The sequence below is a fragment of the Hylobates moloch genome, unplaced genomic scaffold, assembly GCF_009828535.3.
Source record: "Hylobates moloch isolate HMO894 unplaced genomic scaffold, HMol_V3 SCAFFOLD_25, whole genome shotgun sequence".
NCBI classification, from domain to species: Eukaryota; Metazoa; Chordata; class Mammalia; order Primates; family Hylobatidae; genus Hylobates; species Hylobates moloch.
This window is the reverse complement of record NW_026652300.1, coordinates 5615977-5634635: the sequence shown is the minus strand read 5'-3', so window position 1 is coordinate 5634635 and position 18659 is coordinate 5615977. Positions and strand designations below refer to the sequence as shown.

General features: G+C 37.2%; 1 protein-coding gene across 16 annotated transcripts in view; it reads right to left on the bottom strand.

Annotated features, from left to right (window-relative positions):
* LOC116811472 (histone demethylase UTY) overlaps positions 1-18659 on the bottom strand; it is a 262322-nt gene that overhangs the window by 227781 nt on the left and 15882 nt on the right. For all 16 annotated transcript variants that reach the window (XM_058434449.1, XM_058434450.1, XM_032756502.2 and 13 more), the window contains exon 3: positions 17781-17889. In XM_058434449.1, the coding sequence (XP_058290432.1) occupies positions 17781-17889 (109 nt within the window). The remainder of the gene's footprint in view (positions 1-17780; positions 17890-18659) is intronic.

Here is an 18659-nt window from a genome sequence, read left to right as displayed (position 1 = left end):
GAAACATCATTAAACTCGAATACAGAAAGATAAAAAACTATTCAATCCAAACTAACAAGAAAAAATAAACTAAGGCAAGAGAAAGAATGGAGCTCAGGGATTTTTATTAACCAGAGATCTAAGTGTCATCACACTCCACAAGGAATGGAGAAAGAACCAGATGTAAAACATGCTTAAAGATAGGTATGAAATTTCTCCAAATGTGAGTGAAAAAGAGATGTGGATGCTAGCCACAACAAAGTCCCTACATCCTTCAAGGGCCCTCAGACTAAGACAGGGGACTGCCTGGAGATCACGCAAAGGAATTGCTCCAGAGAGAGGTCACTTTGGGACCAATACACTGCTACAGCACTAAGCAACTGCAAGCAGCTAAAACAATTGTGAAGAGCAATAAACTCTGATGACTCACAATTCCCAGTATCAAAACTTCCTACAAAACTACTACAATCAAAACAGTATAGCTAACATAAGGATAGAAATAGAGACCAATGGTAGAATAGAGCTGAGAACCTGAAAATAATCTTTACATATATGATCAATTGATTTTTTCACAGAATGCCTAGTTCACTCTTGAAAAGGCAGTTCAATTTTCTCATGCAAAAGAGTGAGGCTGGTCCCCCAACTCCATAATACACTAAATGTAATCAATTCTTTATTAAATATAAGAAGTAGAACCAAAGAAATCTGGAAGAAAATATAAAGATTCTTCATGTTCATGAACATGGCAACAGAGAGGACACCAAAAGCATGAGCAACAAAAGATAAACTGAACTTGATCTAAATTACAAACTTCTGCGCAAAGCTCATTGTTAATAAAATGAAATGAAAACCTATACGATGGGGGAAAATATTTGCAAATCATATGTTTAAGCAAAACTTATTATTGAGAATATACAAAAAACTCCTAGAACTCAGTAACAAAAAGACAAGTAGCTCAACTAAAAAAATACGTAAAGAATCCGAACAGACATTTCTCCAAAGAAGATACATAAATGGCCAAAGAGCACCTGAAAAGATACTCGACATCGTCAGTCATTAGGGAAATAATGCAAATCAAAACCACTATGAGACTATCACTTCTCACTAATAGTTACAATGGGAGGTGTGGGGAAATAGTAAAAAACAAGTGTTGGCAAAAAACTGGAAGTCTCCTCCTTCAATGGCAGGATAGTAATAATGGGTACAGCATCTGTGGAAAACAGTTTTCTTAAAAAAATTACTGTTTCTTCCGTAATAAAAATAGCAATTCCACTCCCAGCTAACTTGTCAGAAGATCTGAAGGCTGGGTGCAGTGGCTCACACCTGTAATCCCAACACTTTCGGAGGCCAAGGCGACTGGATCACCTGAGGTCAGGAGTTCGAGACCAGCTTGGCCCCAACATGGCGAAACTATGTCTCTACCAAGAAATAAAAAATTAAAAAAATAAAATAAAAAAAGGCAAAAATTGGCTGGGTGTGCTGGCGCGTGCCAGTAATCCCAGCTACTCAGGAGGCTGAGGCAAGAGAATTGCTTGAACCTGTGAGGCAAAAGCTGCTGTGAGCCAAGATCACGTCACTGCACTCCAGCCTAGGTAACAACTACAAAAACAACAACAACAACAACAACAACAAAAAACTAAAAGTGGGGACTCAAACAAATGTCTGTATCCTAATTTTCATAGCACATTCTCAACAGCCAAAAGGTAGGAAAAAAAAAAAAAAGGCATTCGTCCAAGATGAACAGTAAAGTGTGGCACATACATACAATAAAATATTATTCAGTAATAAAAAGGAACATAGTAGTAATCCATGCTGCAACATTACTGAACCCTGAAAACATTTTGCTGAGTAAAAACAGCTGACATAGAATATGATACAATTTATATATCAATAACAGGCAATCCACAGAGACAAAAGGTAGACTAGTGACTCCAAGGACCTAACTGAAGAAAGGAAGAAAGAGTAGTGACCACTGAAATAACATTTCAATCAAAGAAATATATACAATATACATTGCAAACTGATTAAAGAAAATAAACAGGCCGGGCGCGGTGGCTCAAGCCTGTAATCCCAGCACTTTGGGAAGCCGAGGAGAGCAGATCACGAGGTCAGGAGATCGAGACCATCCTGGCTAACACGGTGAAACCCCATCTCTACTAAAAATACAAAAAATTAGCTGGGCGTGGTGGCGGGCGCCTGTAATCCCAGCTACTCGAGAGGCTGAGGCAGGAGAATGGCGGGAACCCGGGAGGCAGAGCTTGCAGTGAGCCGAGATCGCGCCACTGCACTCCAGCCTGGCGGACAGAGCAAGACTCCGTCTCAAAAAAAAAAGAAAATAAACAGGCCAGGCATGGTGGTTCACACCTATAATCCTAGCACTTCCGGAGGCCAAGGTGGGCAGATCACCTGAGACCGGGAGTTTGAGACCAGCCTAGACAACGTGGCAAAACCCCGTCTCTACTAAAAATACAAAATTAGCCAGGCAAAGTGGTAGGTGCCTATAATCTCAGCTACTCAAGAGGCTGAGGCAGAAGAACCACCTGAACCCAGGTGGCCAAGGTTGCAGTGAGTCAGATCACACCACTTCATTCCAGCCTGGGCTCAAAGCAACACTGTCTCAAAAAAAAAAAAAAAGAAAAGAAACAAGGATCTATGTCAATGTTTATTGCAGCATTATTCACACTAGCTAAAAGTGGAAACAAATCAAGTGTCCACAAACACCAATGGATAAACAAAAATGTGGTATAAACATACAATGAAATATTAATAAGCCTTAAAAACAAATGAAATTCTAATACAAATTATATGAATGACTAAATTAAACACATGCCAAGTAAAAGAATCCAGATACAAAAGGAATAATAATGCATTATTCCACTTATAACTTACCAAGGAAAGATACGTTCATACATATCATGGTGTAATGTAGGCAAACAAGGGCTGGTTGTGGTGAATAGGAATTTATAGCTGAATGGCTACAGAGTTTCGTTGGTATGATTAAAAAAAGGTTTTGGAAGAGTGGTGATGGCTATGATGTACTTACTGCTAAAGAAATTTAACACTTAAAAGTGATTTAAATGGCAAATTATGTTATATATATTTTAACACAAAACTTTAAAAAAAATGAAAAATGATTTTTCTGGAATAAGTAAAGATCTCTCCCTGGAAAAGATGGGAAAATTCAAAGATCAGAATGACTATCCATAATCACAGACTATCATGTGCTAAAGCATATGAACAATAAAATTTCAGAGTAAGGGTAAGAATAACAGATTTTCTAAATTATCACCAAAACATTTCCAACATGAAGGACATGAGATGCTGATTCACAAGGACACATAACAGATTATAAAATAGGCCTATTCTAAAACATACCAGTTTGACACTTCGGAAAAATAGTTCTGTATTCCCAGTTTTTAGAAAATTAGTATTTTCCTAAGTCTTCAACATCCCCACAGCCTGTGACTGTCTAACTCAAATGACCAGGTGCATCAATAGGATAAGGCTAGTCCCTACCAAGTTGACCTTCTTGCCTTTCCCTGATTATGATCTAGAAAAATTCAAAGACATCGGTAAAATTCTCACTAGTCTTTTGCTTGAGTATTCCGTCCTGACCCCAAATAGAGGGGTTCCACTGTCTATGGTTCCACCTTCTCTCAGATCCTGATGTGCTGGGTGAGGCCATTCTCTGGGAGTTCCACCTAAATGACCCCTTGTGTGGGGTGCCAGGTCTCCTTCTTCTGGAACCTGTGAGTATAACAAATCCTTTAATCTCATTTGCCTCATCAAGTATAATCTCCACAGCCATATTGGAATGACTTTATCGACCCCAAAAAGACCACTTACTCCTCTATTTACAACATAAGGACAAAGACTTCCAGCGGTAAGGCACTGAGCAACAGGTCACATGAAAAAAATTGTTATTAAGGAGCCTCAGACTCCATACCAGCAATTCTAGGACCAAGAAAATGGAAAACTACCTCCAAGATTATAAAAAAAAAAAAAAACTATTTCCATCCTAGATTTAAATATTCAGATTATTAATTTACAGTTGCAAAGGTAAAAGAAAGATATTTCACACAAACATACATGTGAAGTCTCAAAACAACATTATCTCTCATGAATCTGAAGAAGCTACTAAAGAATGTGCTCATCTAGAAAATATTATACACTGGCTGGTCATGGAGGCTCACACCTATAATCCCAGCAGTCTGAGAACAAGGCAGGTATGGACTACTCAAGTTCAAGAGTTCAAGGCCAGCCTCAGGTAATGAAACTCTGTTTCTAGAAAAAAACACAAAAATTAGCCAGGCATGGTGACTTGCATCTGTAGTTCCAGCTACCTGGGCAGCTGAGGTGGAAAAATGGCTTCAGCCACAAAGACGGAGGTTGCAGTGAGTCGACACTGAGCCAGTGCACCCCCGCCTGGACGACAGATTAAGAATCTGTCTCTAAAAATAATGAAAAATAAAAAATTATATACCAACAAAGAAGATATGTGATAAAGAAAACAGAGTACCAGAACAAAGAAAAAAGGTTCAAAAATGGCATCTGTGTCCCAGATAGAATTTAGGAATACCATGACTCAGGACATATGCATACTGATGTCTACCAACATCTGCTGTTCCTGTATTTCTTAATCTGAAAAATGTCCAGTTAAACTTGGTTTTGATTATTATATGTGCAAACCTATTTTTTTTAAACCACCTCTACTATCCTTTTCACACACTACAAACTAGATGACTAGAAGGCCATCTCACTCCCCTTAGAAGTGTTCTAACATGACCATCATTTGAATTGTCCATTCTCTCCCTCATTTTATTTCCTCACAAATTTCTAGTACCTGGTACATATAAGAGCCTAGTCAGAAACACTAATTGTAAGTATGTTGTCCTAAAGTCTGTTTCTAAAAATCAGTTTTATTTATGCTGGGGTATTCAGTTTTTCAAAACTAAACAATATCCAATCATTCATAAGTGGTTGAAGAAAACAAAAAATTTCAAGGAATCTATAAAATCTACTCCTAGAACTAGCATGAATTTAGTAAGCGCTTATGATACAAAGTCAATTTTAAAACTCAACTATTATTTCTTATATAGTACTAACAATAAACAACTATACATAAAAATTTAGCACCAAAATTTTAAATATTTAGATCTTAGTATAAGAATATATTTAATAAGACATGCAGGATCTGTACGTTGAAACTGTCAAAACAAGAAATTAAAGCATGAAACAATTGAAAAGTTATTTCATTTACATGAATTAAAAGAATTACTACACACAGATGAGATGAACATCCGTCCTAAAATAATTAATAAATTCAACATAATCCAAATGAACCCCCAAGGACTGGCTTGTCTACACCTGTAAAAAAGTACTCCCTTGAGTGCAGGCTATTGATAATGACTTCCTTCCAGAAAATATGATACGCAAAGAAGCAAAAAGAGTAACTTCACAGTGGAGAAACCTAACAAACAGTGCCTCAGCCAGTGAATAACATTAACGTTGTTAAGTCATGTTGACAGTATATGTCTCTGATATGATGTGATAAAAATACACTTTATCTTTATAATTTTCCTCCTAAAAAATGATAATCCTAGTTTAATCATGAGAAAAACAACACATGATCCCTGTTCAGGGACATTCTACAAAATACTTGACCAATACTCAAAACTACTAACATCATCAAAAATAAGGAAAGCCTGAGAAAGTGGCAACAGACATGAAGATCATACGGAGACACAACAACTAAATGAAATGAGCTATCCTAGTCGGAACTCTGAAAGAGAAAAAGGACAACAGGGAAAAACTTTCTTTAAAAAATTTGAATAGAGACTTTAGTTAATGTATCAATACTGCTTCATAATACTGTGACAAATCTATCATCCTAGTGGAAGAGGCTAAGAGGGAAATGGAGTATACATAGAAACTCTCTAATAACTTGTAAAATATAGTATACACTTGACCATGTCTATAAAAAGTAAAAACATTATTGGACATTTGGGTTGGTTCCAAGTCTTTGCTATTGTGAATAGTGCCGCTATAAACATACGTGTGCATGTGTCTTTCTAGCAGCATGATTTATAATCCTTTGGGTATATACCCAGTAATGGGATGGCTGGGTCAAATGGTATTTCTAGTTCTAGATCCCTGAGGAATCACCACACTGACTTCCACAACGGTTGAACTAGTTTACAGTCCCACCAACAGTGTAAAAGTGTTTCTATTTCTCTACATCCTCTCCAGCACCTGTTGTTTCGTGAGATGGTATCTCATTGTGGTTTTGATTTGCATTTCTCTGATGGCCAGTGATGATGAGCATTTTTTCATGTGTTTTTTGGCTGCATATATCTGTTCTTTTGAGAAGTGTCTGTTCATATCCTTCACCCACTTTCTGATGGAGTTGTTTTTTTCTTGTAAATTTGTTTGAGTTCATTGTAGATTCTGGATGTTAGCCCTTTGTCAGATGAGTAGGTTGCAAAAATTTTCTCCCATTCTGTAGTTTGCCTGTTCATTCTGATGGTAGTTTCTTTTGCTGTGCAGAAGCTCTTTAGTTTAAATGTCCAACAACGATAGACTGAATTAAGAAAATGTGGCACATATACACCATGGAATACTATGCAGCCATAAAAAATGATGAGTTCATGCCCTCTGCAGGGACATGGATGAAACTGGAAACCATCATTCTCAGGAAACTATCACAAGGACAAAAAACCAAACACCGCATGTTCTCACTCATAGGTGGGAACTGAACAATGAGAACACATGGACACAGGAAGGGGAACATCACACATCGGGGACTGTTGTGGGGTGGGGGGACAGGGGAGAGATAGCATGAGGAGATATATCTAATGTTAAATGATGAGTTAATGGGTGCAGCACACCAACATGGCACATGTATACATATGTAACAAACCTGCACGTTGTGCACATGTACCCTAAAACTTAAAGTATAATAATAATAAAATAAAATAAGTAAAAACATTATAATCATACTGTCAACCATTGTCCTAGATAAAGGCATTAGGAGAGTACTATGGTCAGCCTCCATTTGCAACCTATAAAGTTTAAAATTCATATTCAGAATTTATGAGGAATTTATTTACCTCTTATAATTTTGAATGTCACCTCATGTACTTAAGCTTACCTGTTATATTTTCAGCCATTTAAGCAAATTCTCAAGTATCAGTCTATTACATCAGTCCCTGGGATCTTATCATTTAAAAAATCTTAACATTTTATGTCTTCTAAATAGGTTATTAAAATTAATGGCTATTACCAATCTCCTTCATTATAGTTTCTCTGTCGAATTTATCTTATCCAAAGCATTGTCCTTATTTTTAATAGTTAAGTCAAGTACTGACCCATGGATAAAATTCCTTATCCTACTGTAACCAGACTTTTCTGAAGTCTTAAACAGAGGATGGGGCAAGAGTGTGAGGATCATTTATTTTGATTTCTTTATACTACACAATGTCTGTTTCATAATAATTGCAGTAATTGTCTAATCGATTCTTCTCTTGGTAAACCAAAATTCACGCACTCTTTATTATGTGCTTCTTGGGTCCTCAGTGGCTCAAGTTGTCCTTGTTTGTCCCACTATGAAACCTTTTAGTATTATTATAGGCAAGATCACTGCTTTACCACTTACAAAAACGGTTTACCAACCATTTCAATATCAATCCCCTCGACGAACACCCAAGTTAAGTGTTATCAATCCTTGAACCCAATTTTAGTCTTAAACAGCCTCCTAATTATTTTTAATATTTGTTTTGTATTTAAATCTATTCATTTCAGTCTGTTATAAGCTTAAATCCCTAATTTCCTTAGAAGTATTCCTAAGTACCTGAAATTCACTGCTTCATTAAAGCCAGAGAACATAAAACTCATTTGTTAATCACAGATTAAATATACAAACATACTTCTTTTTTTTTTTTTTTTTTTTTGAGACGGAGTCTCGCTCTGTCACCCAGGCTGGAGTGCAGTGGCACAATCTCGGCTCACTGCAAGCTCCGCCTCCCGGGTTCACACCATTCTCCTGCCTCAGCCAAACATACTTCTTAAAGTATTAAAACAACTGCCAAGAACCAACAATATATTTATATAAAGAAAAAAAACTGAAGAGCAAATAATGAAAGTTAACTATTAAAAAAAAACTTCAGAGTTCTATAATCCCTACCATATTTTTATCTTTAACATAATAGAAACACAAGGAGAAAAAGAAGTGGAAAAGATGCCATATCATATTTCCTTTAACCTCATGACCTTGCTTCACTTCTTTTAAATAAAAAAATGGGGTCAGGCACACTGGCTCACACCTGTAATCCCAGCACTTTGGGAAGTCAAGATGGCAGACTGCTTGAGCTCAGAAGTTCAAGACCAGTGTCGGCAATATGACAAAACCCCATTTCCACAAAGAATACAAAATAAAAAATATCCTGGCATGGTGGCGCATGCCTGTAGCCCCAGCTACTCAGAAGGCTAATGTGGGAGGACTGCTTGAGCTGGGGAAGCAGAGACAGCAGTTAGCCATTATTGTGCCACCACACTCCAGACTGGGCAACAGAGCCAAACCTTGTCTCAAGAAAAAAAAAAAAAAAAATGAGGGTGACGAGTGTAGTTAAAGAGATGTCGGTCAAAGGAAACAAAATTTCAGTGAGATAGCATAAGTTCAAGGGATCTACTATAAAACATAGTAACTATTCATATTATGTATCTTGAAAATTGCTGAGTAAATTTTAAATGTTCTTAACACCAAAATAAATAGAAATTTGTGAAGTAATGCAAATGTTAGTTTAATTCTACAATGTACACATATTTCAAAACAAGATGTACATGAGAAAGATACATAATTTTTGTCATTTTACAAATAATTTTTTAAAGGGGAAATACAAACTTTACAAAAAGTCCTGACTACTGCATACATAGTACAACAAAAAAATTTACGACAACTTCTCCCATTTTTATGAGTTTCAAGGATTTGTAAGAATTTTCTTAGAAATTAAAACAGAAGCAATTGTCAAAAAACAAAAAGGGAAGGAAAGGAAGAAAGAGAAGGAAGGAGAGAAAGGAAAGAGAAGGAAAAGAAGGGAAATGAGGGAAGGAGGGTAGAAACGAGGGAGGGAGGGAAAGAAGGAGGGGAAAGGACAGGGTGGGGGCGCAGGAAGGAGAGAGGAAGAGAAATTAGTAACATAAACTACAAAATCCAATCGTATAAATAATACTAAGCAGTGATAGGTATTCAAGAACATAGTTACTCTCATACATACTGATGTGCAAATATAAATCAGTAAAGCCTTTCAAGAGGACAATCTGGCATTAAGCACTCAAAAGTTCATTTAAAAACGAGAGTACGTGTGTGTGTATTCCTTGCCTCCATAATGCCGGTAATGGATATATAACAACAATTACTGGCACATAAAAATTTTCACTAGGCTTGTCAACAGTGATTATTTTAAAAGCATAAGAAACAAAGAGACTAAAATGCTCGGTAAGAAAATGTTTTCTAGTTTTAAGAAGAGTCTCACTCTGCTGCCCAAGCTGGAGTGCAATGGCACCATCTCAGCTCACCTCCGCCTCCTGGGTTCAAGAAATTCTCCTGTCTCAGTCCCGGAGTAGCTCGGATTACAGGTGTGTGCCACCACACCCTGCTAATTTTTGTATTTTTAGTAGAGACGAGATTTACCATACTGTCCAGGCTGGTCTCGAACTCCCGACCTCAGGTGATCTGCCTAACTTGGCCTCCCAAAGTGCTGGGATTACAGGCATGAGCCACCATGCCCGGCCGAGAGAATGTTTAAGTAATGGAATAAGGAGTTACAAATGTTTTAAAATTGTAAACGCAGCCTATAAATTTGAGGTATTTTGGCATGATATTATTAGTATACTCTATTGACTTTAAGTTACAAACTGGTATGCAAAGTAAAAAACACATTTTAAATTCTGAAATGTTTATATTGACACAATAGTCTATCAGGATTTTTATCAAAACTTTTAACAGTTGTCTCTTGGTGGCAAATGTATTACTGAAGCCTTCACAGAATTTTTCTTAAATACTGTGAGTCACCAAGCTCAATGCAGTAAATACAGATGTAAACAAAACACACAGCAATAATTTAGTGTTTTTAGTTATCTGAATACTGGGTTTTTTTTTTTTTGATGTTTCTATCTTTCATTGAGGTGAAATCCACATAACATACAATTAGCAATTTAGAGTGTACAATTCAGTGGCATTTAGTGTATTCCCAATGTTGTGCAGCCACTACCACTCTCTATTTTCAAGTTTTTTTGTAACTCCAGAAGTACACACTATCATGCTCTGCCAATCATTAATCTATTCTGTCTCTATAGATTTACCTATTCTGAATATTTTATATAAAATAACTCAAAAAACATGGGATTGTGTGTCTGGTTCCTTTCACTCAGCATAATGTCTTTAAGGGACATGCAGGTTGTAGCAGGTATCAGAACTCCATTCCTTTTTATGGCTGAGTAATATTCCACTGTCTGTATATACTACAGCTTGTTTACACAGTCATGGACATTTGGGTTGTTTCCACCTTTTGGCTACCTGAATCAAGTTGCTATGGGCATTCATGAACAAGTGTTTGTTTGAGTTCTGTTTCAATTATTTGGGGGTGTATACCTCAGAGTAGCATTTCTGGTTCATTGGTAAGTCTGTTAAGTTTTGGGGGAAATATATATATACATGCACATATATATATGCACATATAGATGTATGTATATATACATATACGTACATGTATACATGTGTATATATAGGTACATATATACATACACATATATGTACGTATTTTTATTATACTTTAAGTTCTAGGGTACATGTGCACAATGTGCAGGTTTGTTACATATGTATACATGTACCATATTGGTGTGCTGCACCCATTAACTCGTCATTTACATTAGGTATATCTCCTAATGCTATCCCTCCCCCCACCCACAACAGGCCCTGGTGTGTGATGTTCCCTTTCCTGTGTCCAAGTGTTCTCACTGTTCAATTCCCACCTACAAGTGAGAACACCCGGTGTTTGTTTTTTTTGTCCCTGCAATAGTTTGCTGGGAATGATGGTTTCCAGCTTCATCTGTGTCCCTACAAAGGACATGAACTCATCCTTTTTTATGGCTGCATAGTATTCCATGGTGTATACGTGCCACATTTTCTTAATCCAGTCTATCATTGATGGGCATTTGGGTTGGTTCCAAGTATTTGTTATTGTGAATAGTGCCTCAATAATCTTACGTATGCATGTGTCTTTACAGCAGCATGATTTATAACCTTTTGAGTATATACCCAGTAATGGGATGGCTGGGTCAAATGCTATTTCTAGTTCTAGATCCTTGATGAATCACCACACTGTCTTCTACAATGGTTGAAGTAGTTTACAGTCCCACCAACAGTGTAAAAGTGCTCCTATTTCTCCACATCCTCTCTAGCACCTGTTGACATTATTAAAATAACATTCTCATCAAGGTCATCAGGGTCTCAGAACTGGCTACATACAACCTCCAAGAAAGTTTCATTCCTTCTGTTTTTCCAATGTGTTCTGCCACAAATTCTTCAGTTCTCAAAGCTAACAGAACTTTTACTAGTTGCCTAATGCATCAATTCCATAGTTCTGAAAGCATGGGCATGAATGTCTGAAAACCTGAGGTATGATCACTAATCTGCTATTCTCTGAACTTCTCAACTGCATTTTCCTCCTTGAATAAATCAGACTAAATTAGTGACACCACAAATTGTGATCATTGAGAAATCTCTAAAGGTTTTTCAGAAGTAGAGAAGGAAGCTATCTATGACTTTTTAAAACTGTGACCGAATTCTAAATATATTTAATTGGACATTACATGAAGATGTTGTGTACTTAACTTCTGAATGCAGGGAAGATAAATAGAAAATCACCTGATGCATATGCAAAAATTTATCAGCTTTACAAAGACATATAATACCATTCTACGAGCACAAGTTTATCGCAATATTTTGTCCTTCACTGTCAACAAAAGAACACAGCCACATGATATAGGAAAAATCTATATTCTTTCCAAATTTTCTATGAATCTCTAGCTAAAAGATCATGACATATATGCAACAATTTATCAGCTTTCAGAGCTTTAATTGATATTCATTATTTGTGGGTTCTATGTTATTCAACTCATGGAAATTTATATGTACATAAAATCAATTCACAGTTATTCACAGACCTGCACAGGGCAGCAAAAAATTTGAGCCACTGGATACACACTCCCAGCTAATGTTAGAAGAGGTGAGCCTTTCTCTGACTTCATGTGTCAAGTACTCTAAACAAGCAGGCTTTTCCTGCTGTATGCAGTATCACATTTTTCTTATTTTTACTCTTTTGTTAGTAATTTCGCTGTTTAAAATCACTATCCAGCTGGGTGCAGTGGCTCACACCTGTAATTCCAGCCCTTTGAGAGGCCAAGGCAGGCATATCACTTGAGGTCAGAAGTTTAAGACCAGCTTGGCCAACATGGTGAGACCCCATCTCTATTAAAAATATAAAAATTAGCTGGGTGTGGTGGCACATACCTGTAATCCCAGCTCCGAGGGAGGCTGAGGTACAAGAATTGCTTGAACCCAGGAGACATAGGTTGCAGTAAGCCAAGACTGCACCACTGCACACCAGCCTCGCTGACAGAGTGAGATTGTGTTTCAAAAAATAAAGCTGGGTGCAGTGGCTCACACCTGTAATCCCAGCACTTTGGGAGGGAGGCCAAGGTGGGCGGATCATGAGGTCAGGAGATCAAGACCATCTTGGCTAACACAGTAAAACTCCATCTCTACTCAAAATACAAAAAAATTGCCGGGTGTAGTGGTGGGCACCTGCAGTCCCAGCTACTCGGGAGGCTGAGGCAGGAGAATGGCGTGAACCCGGGAGGTGGAGGTAGCAGTGAGCCGAGATCGTGTCACAGCACTCCAGCCTGGGTGACAGAGTGAGACTCCGTCTCAAAAAAATAAATAAATACATAAAATAAACACATAAAATAAAATAATAAAATACAATATAAAATAACAAAATAAAATGAAACATTAAAAATATATAAAATCACTAACTAATGTATAGTGCCAAAGAGCTGTCTGATGTTCCTGAGTACAAAAAGAATGTGATGTGCCAATGTGCCTAATACAAAAAGAATGTGATGTGCCTCACAGAAAAATATATTTCATTCACGCATGAGTTACAATGCTTCTGGCTTTGAGTTCAATGATAATGAATCAACAATTTAGATTTTAATAGGGATCTTTAACAGAAATGCATATAAAATATAGTTATGTATTGATCAGCTAACAACGCTGTGATCAAAGGCTAATAGGAACTTTATCCTGTATTTCCCTTTAGGAACAATAGTTCAGTATTTGCTAATTCAGTTTTCACAATGACTTTATAACATTAATCTAAATGACAAGAATCTATATCCATTGTGAAGCAACTTCATTGTTTTATACAGACACACACACATACACTGAGTCTGAGTCTAGTGGAAAATTTCATTGTTCACTCAAAAGTCATTTTGGAGTAGGTTGTTTAACTTTTATGTAATTGTACGATTTGGAGTGATTTTCTCATATTAATTTTTATTTTTATTGTACTCAGGTCCAAGAGTGTGTTTGTTATGACTTCTTGAGAACTAAAAGTGAGAAAGAATGAAAACTGGGTTGGTCCCAGGCCACGATGACTACTATCCTCCATGAAACATACACTATGGTCACTAGTTTATATAAATATTCTACTTTATACTGGTAAACAAACAGTATTTCCACATTACAGATTAAGAATCTATATACTTAACAAATGCCCTTCTCTAGGCAACAGAAAAAAGCTATAATCAAGAATCAGGGAGGGAGAGCACTAGGAAGAATAACTAATGGATGCTGGGCTTAATACCAAGGTGATGGGTGGATCTGTGCAGCAAAAAACCATGGCACATGTCTACCTATATAACAAACCTGCACATCCTGCACATGTACCCCAGAACTTAAAATAAAAGTTGAAGGAAAAAAACACTGAACTCCTTTTTTAAAAAAAACAGATTTTTATATTTTCAAACTATACTAACACTTCAAATTAAAGAAACATCATCTTCAATTTAAACAGCAACAAAAATAGGCTCATCCATAAATGAAATAAAACTATTATTTTTGGAGAAGCGTAACTCAACAACCTATTAGTGGGAAGCACCCATTTTATGTTCTTATACTCTACGTACCAGGATAGAGTATTATAATTTCACCCAAGAAAGTGGAAGGCAAACAAAAGAAGAAAAAGAAACATAAAGATTGACATACATTATTAGCCATTCTTGGAATAATAATAAATGTACAGGAACCAAAAACACAGAGCCAAAATTTTTAACAAAAGTGGCTGCCAGTACAACAGGTAACACATTACTTACTTGAACAAAGAATAGAAGAGAGAAAGTTATGAAGGGCTGGAATCTCAGTTAGCTTGTAATTGGAAAACTTTCAACTCAACATGAAATGTAAAATATAGATGAATGTCTCTGTATTCATTTTCTTTTCTTCTCTACTATTACAAGTGATCAAGTTAACCTCTACCTCTAAAAAGACTAATTCTTTTTTTCTTTGAGACAGAGTGTTGCCCTGTTGCACACACTGGAGTGCAGCGGCACAATCTCAGCTCACTGCCACCTCTGCCTCCAGGGTTCAAGCAATTCTACTGCCCCAGCCACTAGAGTAGTTGGGATTACAGGCGCATGCCACCATGCCCAGCTAATTTTTTGTATCTTTAGTAGAGACAGGGTTTCAACATGTTGGGAGGCTGGTCTTGAACTCCTGACCTCGTGATCCACCTGCCTTGGCCTCCCAAAGTGCTGAGATTATAGGCGTGAGCCACTGTGCCTGGCCAAAAGACTAATTCTTTACATGCCAATATTGACCTGAGAGAACATTTAATCAAGAACTTAAATGTCAGCGTTATTCTTCTCTGAACTTAATGTATTTTGCCCAATGTCAGACCCACAATGTGCCCAAATCACAACACAACACAACAAAATAACCTTCAAAACAATTTCCTTGGAGTCTTTATTCACTTCACAGACAAAAATTATACAAGGTCTCTTCTCTTCTTTTTAAACAGAAAACGTAACTAAATTCTCAATCTTAAAGACTTTAAGAAATTTAAAAATATACGCCAGGAGCAATGGCTCATGCCTGTAATCCCAAAACTTTTGGGAGGCTAAGGCAGGCAGATCACCTGAGGTCAGGAGTTCAACACCAGCCTGGTCAACATGTTAAAACCCCATCTCTATTAAAAACACCAAAACTAGCTGGGAGTGGTGGCAGGCACCTGTAATCCCAGCTACTCGGAGGAGATTGAGGCATGAGAATCACTTGAACAGGGAGGCAGAGGTTGCAGTGAGCCAAGAGTTCGTGCCACTGCACTCCACCCTGGAGATACAGCAAGACTCTGCCTCAAAAAAAAAAAAAAGAAAAAAGGAAAAGAAATTAAAAATACATATTAAGTGACTGCTACATAGCAAAGACAGACAGTCCCTATTTAAATCTACTTCTCAATTCAGGGTCTTTGTTTATTAGCTCTCAAGTTTACATATTAAACACACACAAAAAAATCTTAAATGTGTACTGGAAAAACCTATGTATTTTTCTTCTCCAATTGTTTCCTTTGAAATATTACACTTTAGGTCAGGCACGGTGGCTCACACCTGTAATATCAGCACTTTGGGAGGCAGAGGCGGGTGGATCACTTGAGGTCAGGAGTTCGAGACCGGCCTGGCCCAACATGGTGAAAACTCATCTCTATTAAAAATACAAAAATTAGCTGGTGTGGTGGCGCATGCTTGTAATTCCAGCTACTTGGCAGGCTGAGGCATGAGAATTGCTTGAACCCAGGAGGCAGAGGTTGCAGTGAGCCGAGATTGTGACACTGCACTCTAGCCTGAGCAACAAAACAAGACTCTGTCTCAAAAAAAAGAAAAAGAAATATTACATTTTAACCAAATTGTATATCTAAAAGTTTATACATAAGCATTACTAGTAAAAGTCACCTGCTAAAATAAAGCCCATTTAACAAGTACTAAGAATTTCGGGCCGGGTGCGGTGGCTCATGCCTGTAATCCCAGCACTTTGTGAGGCTGAGGCAGGTGGATCAAGAAGTCAGAAGATTGAGACCACCCTGGCTAACATGGTGAAACCTGGTCTCTACTAAAAATACATAAAAAAATTAGCCAGGCGTGGTGGCGGGCACCTGTAGTCCCAGCTACTTGGGAGGCTGAGGCAGGAGAATGGCATGAACCTGTGAGGCGGATCTTGCAGTGAGACGAGATGGTGCCACTGCACTCCAGCATGGGTGACAGAGTGAGACTCAATCTCAAAAAAAAAAAAAAAAAAAAAAAAAAAATTCTGTTTACCATTCATTGACTTCCTCTGCTACTATTCCCCAACCTACTACATTATTAGGAGGAAGACGTTAGAGAAACTTAAATAAATCTGTTACTATAAACCATTTTTAAATGGCAAAGTTCCAGCTGAAGCATAAATATCCCATAGAGCATGCTATATCAAATCAAAAGTACATTTCATTAGTAAACACTGGCTTAACCTAACAAAAAATGAGGTACATCAGATACTCTACTGCTAAAGCACACAAGTAGTATACTGCCACCAACTCTTCCCTCTAATCCTAAAACAGTCAACTGTTCTTTCTACTACCCATATTTAGTGGAAAATAAACCTACCTACTCTCTACCAATATGTTTACTTATATCCAAAAGTTATAAAATATTCTTTGGTATGGGAATATTGGTGTGAAGGAAAAATGTTCTAATTTCCTAAATAAATAATGCTCTTGGTCAGTGGCTTGGTACTATGAAAGGTACACATTTTTTATAGTTATCTTAAGTAACTTATCTCCACCTATTGCTTTTTTTTTTTTTTTTTTTTTTTTTTTTTTGAGATGGAGCTTTGCTCTGTTGCCTAGGCTGGAGTGCAGTGGTGCAATCTCGGCTCACCGCAACCTCCGCCTCCCAGGTCCAGGCGATTCTCCTGCCTCAGTCTCACTAGTTGGGATCACAGGCACACGTCACCACACCCAGCTAATTTTTGTATTTTCAGTAGAGACCGGGTTTTGCCATGTTGGCCAGGATGGTCTTGAACTCCTAACCTCAGGTGATCCGCCCGCCTTGGCCTCCCAAAGTGCTAGGATTACAGGCATGAGCCACCATGCCCACCCCTCCACCTATTTCTGAGAAGAAAAATCATTTGACTGAATGAAAAAAATCTGCTGTACGGAAGGCTCAAACTCAGAGATGAGCTACCTGTATTCCTTTAGAATAACACACTGCTACAGATCAGACTTGCAATATTTTCTAACTACAATGAAAAATTTTAAAGAAAATCAAGCAATCAAATGAGAAAATATTGTTTCCCTGATCTTTCCAAAATGTCCACGTTTGTATAATATAGACAAAGATAACAAACTTACTGTCTTTCTACTGTGGTAACATTTTTAAAAACATGATTTTCACAAGGGCAAGCAAAATAGCAATACACATGTAGGATATTATACATTTTACTCAATAATCTAATTTACGGCATATTTACATGAAATCACACACAATTTTCACATCTCTATTTAGTCTAAATTCTTTCTCACTGATTACTACGTTTATAAGTTTATCAGAAGAAAGTAAAAATCAGAAGTATTCCTGAAGAAGGAAAAAACATTACAACTACAGGGCAAACGTTAAGTCAAGCAAGAAATTTAAAAAGAGAATAACAATACCTTTTGAATAGTCTTCCAACAAGAGGTTGAAGTGACCTAATTGGCAGAAGAAGTCAGAATCCACTTTTCCTTCAGCTTTTAAGATTAAAGATTCGTAGCAGTGAACAGCCTAGAAATAAAAATTATAAACATTAAGAAAAAGGCATGTCCTTCCTGGAAAAATACATACATCTGCATGAGATTCTTAAAGAAATCAAAGCAACCATAAATGTATGTCATTTCTTCCACAGGCACACGATTAAATTCAGCATTTCAGAGAGGAAATAACTTCCCTTAAGAATTTACTACTGAAGAAATTAGATCCCAAGGATTCTTGGTAAATTTTGAAGTCTTCATCAGTATACCCATATTGAAAGGAGATGACAGAAGCCAAAGTAATGACGGGCTGACAGGACAACTGCATCAGTTTCATTAAAAAGGGCTAACTTGAAGATAAATCTTTTGACTCCAGCTGTTTAGAGGATCTAAAGTGACCTTGATGGACAGTGGAAGAAATCACAACATGGAACTCCTTGAATAAAAATTTATTGACTTAAAAAGAAAAAGAAAATCCAAAAGTATAGAGAACAAAAGTAAATATCCTTCAATTATATAATTAGCTTTTATCTGTTCAAAAATATAGTTTGAAGTCATATACACCATTAGGATGTAGAACAGCAATAACTCAACAACAACAGCAGCAATAGTTGTTTTTAAGGGTTTTGTTTTGGTTTTGGTGTTTTTTTTGACACAGAGTCTCTCTTCGTCACCCAGGTGGGAGTGCAGTGGCATGACCATAGCTTACTGCAGCCTTGACCTCCTGGGATCAAGCGATCCTCCCACCACAGCTTCTCAAGTAGCTGGAACTACAGGTGCATGCCACCATGCCTGGCTAATTTT